We start from the raw sequence: 12,845 nt of genomic DNA, 5'->3' as shown, positions 1-12,845 counted from the left end.
AATCTTTAGTCTCGGGACTAAAGAACATAAAGTACCGTTGGGTGTTTGACCCAGGGCTAAAAAATATTCTTTAGTCTTGATTCCTATTCGAATCGGGACAAATGTGATTTTTGCTATTCGAGTAAAGATCAGTTCTTCAGTAGTATTTGCTAATTAAGTAGAGGGTGTATAAAAGGTTGCCAATATTATATCTCTCACCATCCGAACTTGTAAAATTAAATCATTTCAAAATCAGTTTAGACGTACCACCTATGATGATCTAATCAGTTTTGATCTTGCAGTTGAAACTTCGTTCTCTTCTTTGTGTACTAGAAATGGCTTATTTTTGAAGAGACAACTATTATTATTCATCCACGAATTTTGTTTCACACATTTATCAAACTCAAGATAACTATAGCGGCAAAAAATCGACAAACGAGCAGCGATACAATTTAATCTAGATCCGGCCTGGCTACGCCATGTACTCGCGAAGCACGTCCACACTCTCTTCGAAACGCATTGCCCCGTCACGGACGACCTGAAAGTCATCCATCCAGTTGCTGGGCATTTCGGGGATGGCATCGAGCGCCGCGTCGGCGGCTTCCGCTCGGGCCTTGGCGATCTCGAGGTGCCAGAACATCACGAGGAAAGACGGCATCATCCTCGCCATCGCCATCTCCACCTCCGTCTCCCTCTCCTGCGCCTGTCTCAGTCTCGGGAGCAGCGCCGCCAGCTCAGCGGCGGCCCATGAGCGGCTCTCCTCGGTGATCACCGCTGGCGAGCGAGCGGCGGCGGTGATCTCGGCAAAGATCTGCGACTTGGTGCTCTGCGCGACCACCAGCTGGACCCTCCTGGCATCCAGGGCGTCCTGGAGGTCGTTGATGAGGTTGTTGACGGCGACCACGTCGGCCAGGGCGGCGCCGACGGCCTCCTCCTGCCGCGCGCGCCTCAGGAAGGTCGCGTGGCGCTCGTACGCCGCCAGCGCAGGGCTCCCCTTGCGGAGGAGCTTCTCCAGCGCGTTGATGGCGGAGGCGACGTTGTCGGGGACGCCGGCGAGCAGGGACGGCTCCGGGCGGAGGCGGAACATGCCGGCGTCGTTGTCGGCAGCAGCGGCGGCGGCGATCTGGCTGTCGCAGGCGAGCTGGAAAGTCTTCCCATTGAGAGCCCCGACGAGGTCGCGGAGGTATACAACCGTCGCCGGGTCGACCGCCGCCGCGTTCAGGCGAACCACGACCAGCACGGGCGCTGCCATCGAGATCGATCCGACCTAGTTAGCAGCGGCTGACGGCGGTGGTGGCGGCGCGCGGCGAGATGGGTGGCTAGGGATTCGGGGAATGGGGATCAATGGAGCTCAGGGCCATTTAATTTAAAGCCGACATGGAAAGCGAGGAGAGGGAGCTGTTACTGTCAGAGTGTCAGTGGTGAGGCCAGCTAGAGCTAGGTTAGCGCGCGGTCGTACGATCCCGCTTTGAGATTCGTGCTACGCGTAATTTGTCGACCGTTGCCTTTGCAGTTTCTGCACCAGCTAGGCTGGCAAACGTCAGTTTCTCGACCGTTGCCTCCTCCATCTGCGCCATGTCGTAGCCGCCGCCAGCGCCGGCGCCGGTGGCGGCAGCCGGGTGAGTGATCTCGCCGGCCGGACGGTGGAATGCGACGACGGTTAGGTGACGCTGATGCATGCAATTGCAAGTCCGGCGATCTATCTGTGATTCGTTAATGGTGCCTCTACGTGTGGTTTTACTTTCATCTCAGGGCTAATCATGGAATTAGGGAACCACTGGAAACATATTGTATCGGTTTAAAATTGGAGAAAAACAACAAGGTTTTAGTTTCCCTGTGAATTAATTTGTTTGATCTTTTCGAATATATTTGTAGGATCGAATCACAAGAACTAAGCCAACCAGAGGGGGGTGAATGGTTGGTATACCCAAAAACCGAAAACTTTTAGCGGAAATAAAAGTTACCCTTCAAATCGACGGAGATCGGTCTGACCGAAGTTGCCTTGCCGGTCTGACCGCTCGGATGCCGTCGGTCTGACCTGTATGGATCAACCGGTCTAACCGCCGAAGCTACTCACCGCGCCTGTCGCCGCCGCCGGTCTATAATGCTCTCAGCAATCTGTTCAGTTTATGGCATAGGTGGGTAATTTTTCTCAAGTATGTAGGAGTAGTGGGTCTTTAGCCACTCAATAATCTGAAAAAAGCTCATCTAGAGCAGCTTATTAGATTATAATAATCTAGCTTATAGATTATAATAATCTGCTATAATAATCTACTTGTTTGTTTCAGCTTACTCTTAATAAGCTAGATTATAATAATCCTAAGCTGAATCAAACAGGGCCTAAGTATGCTTTTTATAAAAAGCTGGGCAGTATTTACTTTTTTCTAAAAAAAACCGCAAGGTTTTAGTTTCTCTGTGAATTAATTTGTTTGATCTTTTCGAATATGGCATATTGGCATATAACTTTCTATAGAATCATATCTGGAACTGGAAGTAAAAATTAAAAAGGGTCAAAGAAGAATACAAAGAATTAATACAAACTGGACGGCCACAAGGAGAAGTCCTGGTTTGTGTGTGTGTGTATATATATATATATATGGGCATCAAACACAAATTACAACAGTTGTCAAATATTTTGCAACATCAATTTCACTTCTGCAGTGGAAAAGTGATCACAAGATTCACAACTACGCCATCTCATGTGATAGACAGTGAAAATATAAGAACAGAGAGTATACTGTATACGTACCCTTTCTGACTTGAACTTATATCGTTCTAGACAAATATATCTAACAATATATCTACGATTTAGCTAACTTTAACGACTTAGCTAACTTTATTCATTCTAGACAAATATATCTACGGTTTCACTATCACCCCAGGTCAGTTCCTCCCCACCGTACGATCCCGCGTTGAGATTCGTGCTACAAGTACTGCGTGCCCATTGTCTTCAACCTCGATCTCTCTTCACGACACCGTTGGCTTTTGCAGCAGCGCCGGAGCTTTTGCCGGATGGCGAAATGTGATCGACGAGGGTGATTGAACCACAATAAATAATTATGTCCCCGTTTTATTTTATTATTTGTGGCCTGTTTAAATTAAGTGGAGGAAAACAATAAGGTTTTCCCTGTTCCTTCATTTCTTTTATCTTTTCGAATACTGCATATTTTTCTATAGAATTCAGAGGAAGTAAAAGTTTAGAAATACTTGAAAAATATGATTATAATAAAGAACAGTGAGGTCCAGATAGATATATTTCCTGTGTGTTGTACGCTGGTGGAGAAAGGGGCTTTACTCCCAGTTGGGAACCCCCTATAGTCCCGGTTATATACAACCGGGACTACGAATCCAGGACTAAAGATACCCATCTTTAATCCCGGGTGAAATAACCGGGACTAAAAATCCATATTTAGTCCCGGTTAGTGTTATGGTGGGAGCAGTCTCGGTTGGTCCCTGTTTTTTTGTTTCTTTGCTCAAATCGATCTGCTCCCAAAATATCCTCGATCATATCCCCAAATCATCCCCAAATCAAAGTAGCATCACATATTTGGAAAGAAATACTTCACATGTTGGAAAGAAATGTATCACAGATCACAAATACATTACATCACAAAATCTCAAACAAAAAAAACATCACAAATCCTAAAATAAATACATCACAACTCAGATACATCCCAGATCAGATCCAATATCACATATATCATAGATCAAATCCAATGACAAATTCAAAAAAAAAATCGGCAGCAAAGGGGAGGGCGCCGCCGGCCTCCTGGCCCCCGTCCTCTCGGCCTCCGCACCAGCTCAGCTGACCGGCCGCCGCTCTCGCTGTGCGCCGCCGCTCCCGCCCGGCCGTCACTACCGCCCGCCCGGCCGCCGCTCAGAGAGGGGAAGGCGAGGAACGGGAGGGGAAGGGGATAGGAAGGGGATGAAGGGGGAGAGGAAGGGATGGAGGAGGAGTAAATGAGAGGGGAGGAGATCGAGAGGAGTGCACGCGGATAATATCGAGTTGATGGCGCGCGGTTCGGGGTACTCTTTACTCCCGGTTGGTATACTAAAGATCTATTTTTAGTCCCGGTTATTTATACCAACCGGAAGTAAAAATAATTGTGGTCTGTCTTGAACCCGACAACTTCTTGAACCGGGACTAAAGATCAAAAGGTACCCCTCAACTTTTAAACCGGGACTAAATAAATGATTTTTAGTCCTAGTTTTTATTTGAACCGGGACTATTGTGGAAATTAACCGACCGACCAAAGATGGTTTCTCCACCAGTGGTAGAACTGATAATAAAGAACAGTGGGCTTTTGAGCATGTAACTGATTAGAATTGGTTTACACCGACGGCATATATATAGCTCACTGTGAATCTACACACACAATTCCAGAAGCTAAAGTGTTAGCTGAACCGGCTGCGCCGTTTCGACATTTTGCATAAATTGATTTCTGCTGCCTTTAGTCATACAGAATACATGTGTGAATATATATACATGATGATGTCCTTCATTTTGCAGGGAAATTGGCTTGCTTTAAATCTGATTTAACTTTCAGGCAACTGGTGTATCTATCAGATCATAGTAATGGATTAATGCCTGTTTGGTCCAGGGCAGATATCTATAATTTTTAACATGATGTCCTAATAATAATAAGATATGATATAGTAGCTAGCTTCAGTTTCTAGAAAATATATAATCATATCTATTCAGTACCTTTTTGACCTGAAACAATATTTCCAATTCCTTATTATCCTCTCTATACAATTCATCCTGAAACAATATTTGCTCAAATAAGATTTCCTTCGTGCTTTGCTGAATTTGCATCCATAATTTTTTCAGCGCGTTGGAATAGATCTGCAGATCACTGACAACTTAATGGCAGCAGTCATCACAACGCATACTATCTTTCATTTGCATCCTGTCATGCTAGAAAAAAAAAATTCTTGAACAGTACATCTGCTGATAGGAGACATTTTTTTTCTATCAAACATATGCAGGCATGGCTAGTTACAGGTGAGATATCACTTCATAAATATTAATCTTGGACAATAAAGTTTAATTCACCAGAATTATATTTATGCATATAGAACAAAGTTTATTTCCTTAATTAAGAACTTCTTTTCCTGATGCATATACTGATCATCAGTACAATATATATATGTATCTACTACGTTATCCTTATTATAACATACAATGATATGCTGAATTACATGGTAGATATCTAGCCTTTATTTGCAGGCGCAACCGCACAATGAGACGAGTTGTGTACTGGTATCAATTTAGGTGATGCACTTAATTCCTAGTGATATATAGTTCACATTAAGTAAAAATGTAAAAATTTGCTAGGTGTTAACAAGAACCTCTCGCGATTTATGTGTTGATGCAGCTAACTAATGCATATACTTGCCCTGTTTGATTGTGTATCTGCTCCATATGTATGATGTATTATTTTTCTGTTCAGAAACTATATTTATTTTACCTTTCAGAAAATTTATAACAAAAGTATCATATGATATGAAGAAACAAGGACCATGTTCAGATGTGACTTTTCTTTGGCTGGACCAAGAAATTTCAGCAGCATTCCTGCCTTCAAATTTTGCTGTTCCCGCCCCTTTCAATATAGATGGCACATCAACATACAGTAACCTTTGAATGAATTCAGTACGAACTTTATATATAGAGCAATTCTATGGTCCTTTAGGAGGTCCTTTATATATAAAATTTGGTACCTCATGGTAACTCATAGTACCTAGGTATCAAGAGATACCAAATTTACAATAGAAAAAATGGTACCTCATGGTACCTCCTCAAGAACCGTAAAATTGCTCTTATATATATATGTATGAAGTAGCTATAATTTCTATGGGTTTTAAGTTAATATTAATTGCTTCCGTATGGATAATGTGATTTTAGAGCAAGTGTGCACATATCAGTCTTTACAAATTGATTACCATAGTAAACAATCTCTTCCCCTACATTTCTGAACATGGGGGCCTCTTAAGGATCCTCTTCCCCTCTCCAAAACTTCAAAATTTTGCACTGGCAATTTTATCTTCTCCTCTTAGTCCTTTCTGTCCCCACCACTTCTCCTCTTCCATCTCAATTTCTCAGTCCTCTCTCTCTCACCTCCTCTCCCCTCCTCTCTCTCGGCAACCGGCGGCGAGCTCGGCGCCCGCGACGGGCGGATGGTAGTTGGGCGGGTGACGGTGGGAGCGGTGACGGCAGCAGGGAGGCGCGGCGGCATCGGTGGGGAGGGTCGACGGCGGCAGGCTCGGCACCCGCGACGACCGGTGGCGGCGGCTACTGACGATAGGCAGCGGTGGTTGTGCGGGCGCCAGCGGGAGCGGTGACGGCGGTGCCGGCGGGGAGCGTTGGTAGTAGTTGATCCACCGTCCTCGACCTCGGGCAGCAGCAATGGGGCAAGTGACTGTGGGTGGCGGTGGAGGCGAGAGGAGCACGACGGCGGGGCAGAAGGGGTGCAGCGACGGCCGTCCCCCGCCCGGATCCGGCGGCAGTGGCCGTCCCTCACCTGGATCCGCGTGGATCCGTTGGCGAGGCGGCAGGGCGCAACGGCGGGCGGGTAGGCGGGCGCGTCGGTAGGTGGTACCGGCAAGCAGCAGCGGCCAACGATGATGACTGGAGGTGATGGTGGCAAGCGGCGGCGGTGGGTGCGAGCAGTCGGCGGGCAGATCCGCCACCCCTACCCTCGGGAGCGACGGCGGCGAGAGCGTGCGGCCGCAGCATGGTGGGACGGCTAGGGTTTTTTGTTGGATCTTTATTTTTTTTCGCCAAAAAATATTTTCTTATGTGGTTGGCTTAGAGGACCGTATGCAAAAATCACCTTTTTTATGCGGTTACGCTAGCCGCATGGGAAAATTGCGATTTTTGCAGACCTTTTCTCACATGTGGGTCAGGCAACCGCATGTGAAAATCGATTTGGACCGTTTGGAAAAATCTTCTTTGTAGCAGTGGTGGCACTCCCCTCACATGCAATCTCTCTCTCTCTTCAAGGAATGGATGAGGACATGCGATGCAATAGATAAAGAAGATGCGGGAGTTAGTGAGTCCATAAATATGGTCTATGTACGTGCTGCTCTGCTATTGCCTGCTACCCCTACTTGCTACCGCTTCTGAACTGTTCTATTTTTTTCTCTAATTATTTTTTCCTCATAGAGATTGCTTATAATGTTCTATGTTTTCCTCATTGGAGAATGCTTCTGTACTGTTTTTTTCCATTAGAGAATATTGGATTTGAATCGTCCACTGTGTTGATTAACTTACGCGTGTCACTGATATCGGCATTGTCTTCAACTACCTCTTAATCGTCAAGCCCAGGGTTTAATATATCAGTTTGCCTATTGCTATTCCTATTCCTATTAATTTTGGTTCAAAATAAAATTTTGAATGGTGAACAAAGTTTGGTGAAATTTAAATAAAATTTCTAAATTAAAATAATATTCTAAAACTAAAGAGGGAGCAAAACAGTTCCCTATTGAAAAGATTCCGAATTACCCAAAATTTCAGAAATTCCACCCCGGAATTTTGAACCAGCGTTCTTAGCCCTTCGCATGGTGGGCTTTGTTACAAGAGACTCCCTGCAAATTCTTTTCTTATGGTGCAACACATACATCATATTGTGAGAGAAAATTCAGAGCATCGATGGTTTAGATCTCGTGGGCTCGTTGAAATCAACTCATCGATTAACTAAAAAGAATATGCTTTTCTTAGAGTAAACGATAATCATTATCATAACATTAGTTCTTCCCGTTGCAATGCACGGTCACCTTTTCTAGTACATATACATAAACATTTCTTCTTAACGAAATCAAATTCCCCACGACATATCAAAAGCATATCCTTTCAAAAAATATATATATATATAACAACAATATTGTCTCTGATTTTGCGGATAAAAAATACACATATTTTTTTCATCACTATAGGGACAATATGTAATCACCATCACCAATTCACTGTCATCGCTGCTTTTATTTTTCACTCTTAGATGAGATCACTCATGCATCGTACTGAGCTACGAATTCTCGCAGCACGCGAACACTCCTGTTGAATCGATCGGCAGCGCGGAAGACGATGACGTCGTCTTTCCGGTGATCGCCGGACGGCACCGGGATGGCGTCGAGCCTCGCCTTCTCCTCCACCAGCCTCTCCCTGGCGGCGGCGAGCTGCTCGACCAAGCCGTCGAAGCCGTCCACGTCCGCCGCCAGCGCGGCCGCCTCCGACTCCGCCGCGTCGAGCCGCTCCAGCAGCGACATCACGGCGGCGGTGGCCTCCTGCTCCTCTACTCCGTCCGCCGGCGTCATCAGGGCGGCGAGGCCGTCGCGGTACTCCGCCACGGCGGCGCGGACGGCCTTGAGGCGGAGCTTCTTGGCGTCCACGATGTCGCGTTCGCCGGCGACCTGCGCCTCCATGGAAGCGACGGCGTCCTCGACGGCGCCGACCGTCTCCTCCTGCAGGGTTCGGTTGTAGAGGATGTCGAGGCGCTCGTCGGCGGCGAGCGTGGGGCTCCCCTTGCGGAGGATCTCTTCGATGGCGTCGAGCGCGGCGTCGACGTCGTCCGGGACGGCGGTGGTCCCCGGGCGGTGGCGGAAGATGTCGGCGTCGCTCCCCATGTAGTTCTGGTCGTAGCAGGCGTCGTGGAAGCTTGTGGTCCTGAACACCTCGACGAGGTGGCGGATGTACGCCATCGTCGCCGGGTGGATGTCTTCCCTCGCCGCCGCTGCCATCGCCGGAGAAGCAGTCGAGATGTAGCAAGCTGAGAAAGACACATGCACACAGTACAGTTCAATCAAACGGAAGGAAAGCTAGCCATGATCGGATGCATGTAGATATGAGGCTTAGTAGATGGTCAGCACGTACCTGGCTTGCCGCCGGCGACGGAGCCGGCCGGTGGTGACGACGAGAAGCGGCGGCCGGCGATGATTTAGGGGTGTGTGGCGGCGGCTGCTAGGGTTTGGTTTGGGGGAAGGGGATCGAAATGGGGAATTTTGGTAGGGTTGAGGGAGGGGAGGGAGGGAGGGTTAATTTGAAGCAGATGATTTGAGCAAAAACGGAAAGAAACGTACGCCTTCTGGGTGTGTTAGTGTGTACTTACCCATCAGTGCCTCATGTTGTCGACGTGTGGGCCCACGTCGCTTGGGGGCCCACACGTCTGTGCCTAACGCAGCACTAGCCAACCGTTGGAATTTTCTGTTTCTATTCCCTCCCGAAAAAAAAACTCAATCCTGGGTTTGAATCTGGACATAATATGTAGGTAGTGGCCAGGTTCAAATCTAGGATTAGGTTTTTCTTATGGAGGAAGTACTGTTTTTAGATAATAAAAAAGCATACCGTTTAAAATAATTTTAACTTACCATGATATGCATATATGGTTTGCCAATCTCATCTAGCTACTTGCTTCCAAATTAACTTTTTGATGTGTTTGTGTACTTGCTACAGAGTTTACAAGTCTCATCTACTCCCTCTGTCCTAAAATATAAGAGATTTTGGTTGGATGTGACACATTCTAGTATATAACGAATCTAGATATGAGGCACGTCCAAATTCTTTATACTAGGATACGTCACATCTAACTAAAATCCATTATATTTAGAGACAGAGGGAATAGCTCTACAATTTTAAATAGAGTTTGGCACCCAAATTTGGGAACTCTTCCCCATACATATAAAATGGAGCGACTCATTAGTTCATGGTTAATTAAGTATTAGTTAATTTTTTTTCAAAAATGGATTAATATGAAGTTTTAAAACAACTTTCCTATAGAAAAATTTTACAAAAAACACAATGTTCAGCGGTATAAAAGGCGTGTGTGCAGAAAACGATAGAGATGAGTAGGGAAATATGGCTGCCGAACACAGCCTTAGTGTAGGACATATCTCAATCCAAGGTCATTTGAAAATTTCAAAAAATATTTTGGAAATATATCACATGAATTATAACACATATTTGGGGATCGGATGTAAACAATCTCAAATAAAAATATTGTCAACTCGAAACTTGTAATCTCATTGAACCCTTTGACTTTGATATAGGGTGTGTCTCCATCCGAGATTATTTGAAAAATAGATCTCACCACTTATAATGTATTTTTAGGCATATAAACTATTTCAAATTCAAATGTTGTCAAATTTAAATTTAAAGATCTTATCGATATCTACAACTTCATATAGGGTATGACTCTATCCAAGGATTTTAAAATTTTCAAAAATTTGAACTGTCCTTCATCCATGATAGGTTTTAACTACCACCCTTCACGATGAGTGCTCTCATCATTGACGGGTCATCTTATTACACCCATCACGGATGATATGTTATCTGTGACGGCGCAAGGTTGTGATACGTTATAGGTTATCCATGACGTGTTACAACTACGACCCGACAAATATGACCTCATATCAGGGACGGGTCATCCCCGATAGTCATATCTTAAACGGTGTAGTTTTCGATCTATAAGATGAGTGATCCCAAACAAGTCGTATTAACCCGACAAAGATGGTTCATCACTGACACCCTGATCTGAACTAGTGACTTCAATTGACCTTGCTTTTGTATAGACTGTATTAGTGCTTTCAGAGTAGAGATGTGTATGAATAAAACTTACTCTTTCCGTCCCATAATATAAGGGATTTTGGTGGAATGCGACACATCCTAGTACTATGAATTAATCTGAACAGAGGTCCCACATCCTAGTACTACGAATTAATCTGGACAGGCTCCCCTATCCGGATTCAGATTCATAGTACTAGGACGTGTCACATCCCACCAAAATCCCTTATATTATGGGACGGAGGGAGTAGTATGCAATTTCTTTGGACTACTGCAAGTACATATCTAAATTCAAACATGAGTCCTATCATTCTAGATTTTGCTGTCAGTGCTAGAAGGTCACAGTGAAAAATTGGCAACAACATCATCAGAAACAGATTGACTGATTCAACTTCAAGCCAGCCATAAAAGCCTAAACGTACGGAACGAAAAATGTTTACTAAATGTCCACGATGTATGGATTTTTTACCGACATCGAATTTTTTCGACGTACGTTGGCTTTTTATTTTTTCAAGCGGCCAAAAAAACCCTCTTACAACCGTTTGCGAAAATAGCTTAAGAACCTCTAGATTTAACCCTACCTGTGAAAATCAATTTTTCTAGACGTGCCCTTAAGAGGTCCGGTATTTTCGCACGCGCGCGGAACCTTATGTGATCATGGCTAAGGGGAACCTTACGTGCCCTTAAGAGGTCCGGTATTTCCTTTCAAAAATTTTGGTACGTTACATCATGGCTAAGGGCTAGGAACCTATTCCTTCAACACTATGAGATGTGAATACCGGTTGCCTTCCTAGGAAAGTTACCTTTCCCAATAATCCAACAGGGGGCTAGCTAGGGATAGTATACAACTCTATAATGCAAAAGTTATATCACACATAGATATGCTTTGCTTTCAAACTTTCAATCTATATCATATTACTCCTGAGTGTTCGCTCGGGGGTTTTCTATCTAACAGTTTGTTGTGTGTTGTTGATTTCAGGATAATCATATAACAGAGCAAAGAATAGAGTTCGGGGGCTACTATCAATGCCCTAGATATGGGGATACCAATACTTGTGTACCAAGCTCACAGGGCGCACCATGTACAAGTCCTATACGAAATCGAGCCTGAAGTATATATACCTGAGTAGATAATGAAAGTATTCCCGAATAAGGAAAGATGAACATGGTCCTATTTCCACCAAATCTGGACTACTTGGATCAAATCTATATTTACCTCCCTAAAAATACAAGACACCCCAGAAGAAGAGGGGACAAGCCAAGATACAACATATGACACGCGAAGAATCCAAAGGCAAGCCCAGATGAGGCCAATATGATCTAATGAGTACCACAAAAGCCAACAACAGTTTGGATCTTATTGCCTCCTCCAAACTTGCTGAGTTCCTACTTAAGGAAGCCGGCAACTTTTAGCCATTGACTATCTGCTTGTGCTTTATGCCGCTAGAATGACAGAGTCAAGATTATGTTCTCCTCCACTTGCACTCGTGAAATATTGATATATAATGGCATCACTGGTTTCGGCAAATAGAAGTAGTGCTATTACTAATTAGAAGAGGGCCCAAACCTGTATAAGAAAACCCGGTCTCCTATCTCTTTACCATGATCTTGTGTATAACCTGGTGTCAACGTCCCCCATACATTACAAGTACCGTAGGCGGGTACGGCCCATCGATAGTAACGGCCTAAGATCACCCAAAATACTCTATTTACGTTAATTTTATGCTGCTATAATAATAGCTTGCACCATGCTGTTAGGGATATGGAATTATGTGATGAACATTTACGAATTCTTGCCATTCAAATCCCGGACGTTACAATTTGTTAGTGGTAGGAGGTATGTTCCCCTTGTTTGATACAATAAGAGATCAGACTAACTGGCCCTTTTTGGGCATGTTCCGGCTAGCTGGATACTCCCTCTGTCCCAAATTATAGGGCACCCCCTTTTTTAGAAAAATCAAACTCGGTAATTTTTTACTAATAATCATAGTAACCATATCTATGTTAAGTATTATGCATGTTATATCACTAGATTCATATTTTGAAGTAATTTTATATGATGCTAATTTTATATTAATTGAAAACATAACATGGAAAAAATTTAATGGTTAAAGTATATCATTGAAGACTGTATATAAAAAATATAGGCCTTGTAATTTGGGATGGAGGGAGTACCATCTTCATTACTTTGGTAACCGTATGTTTTTAGAAAAAAAAAACTCCTTTAGAAATTTGGCATAATTAAGTTTTCCAATATAGAAATTAAGGTACGTTATATTAGCTATGATACAAATATTTATCTATTTTTATT

At 44.2% G+C, this 12,845-nt stretch overlaps 1 protein-coding gene across 1 annotated transcript; it reads right to left on the bottom strand.

Moving 5' to 3' along the window:
- Positions 1-7,986: 7,986 nt before the first annotated feature.
- LOC136354585 (uncharacterized) lies at positions 7,987-8,966 on the bottom strand. The gene is made up of 2 exons (XM_066306084.1): positions 8,849-8,966; positions 7,987-8,744 (listed from the first exon to the last, which is right to left on the bottom strand). Exon 2 carries the CDS (start codon positions 8,713-8,715, stop codon positions 7,987-7,989), a length of 729 nt encoding a protein of 242 aa, XP_066162181.1. The 5' UTR covers positions 8,716-8,744; positions 8,849-8,966.
- Positions 8,967-12,845: the final 3,879 nt, after the last annotated feature.

This window comes from Oryza sativa, chromosome 12 (genome assembly GCF_034140825.1).
Source record: "Oryza sativa Japonica Group chromosome 12, ASM3414082v1".
NCBI lineage: Eukaryota > Viridiplantae > Streptophyta > Magnoliopsida > Poales > Poaceae > Oryza > Oryza sativa.
Note: the sequence above shows the minus strand (reverse complement) of the source record. Positions and strands in the feature narration are given on the sequence as shown.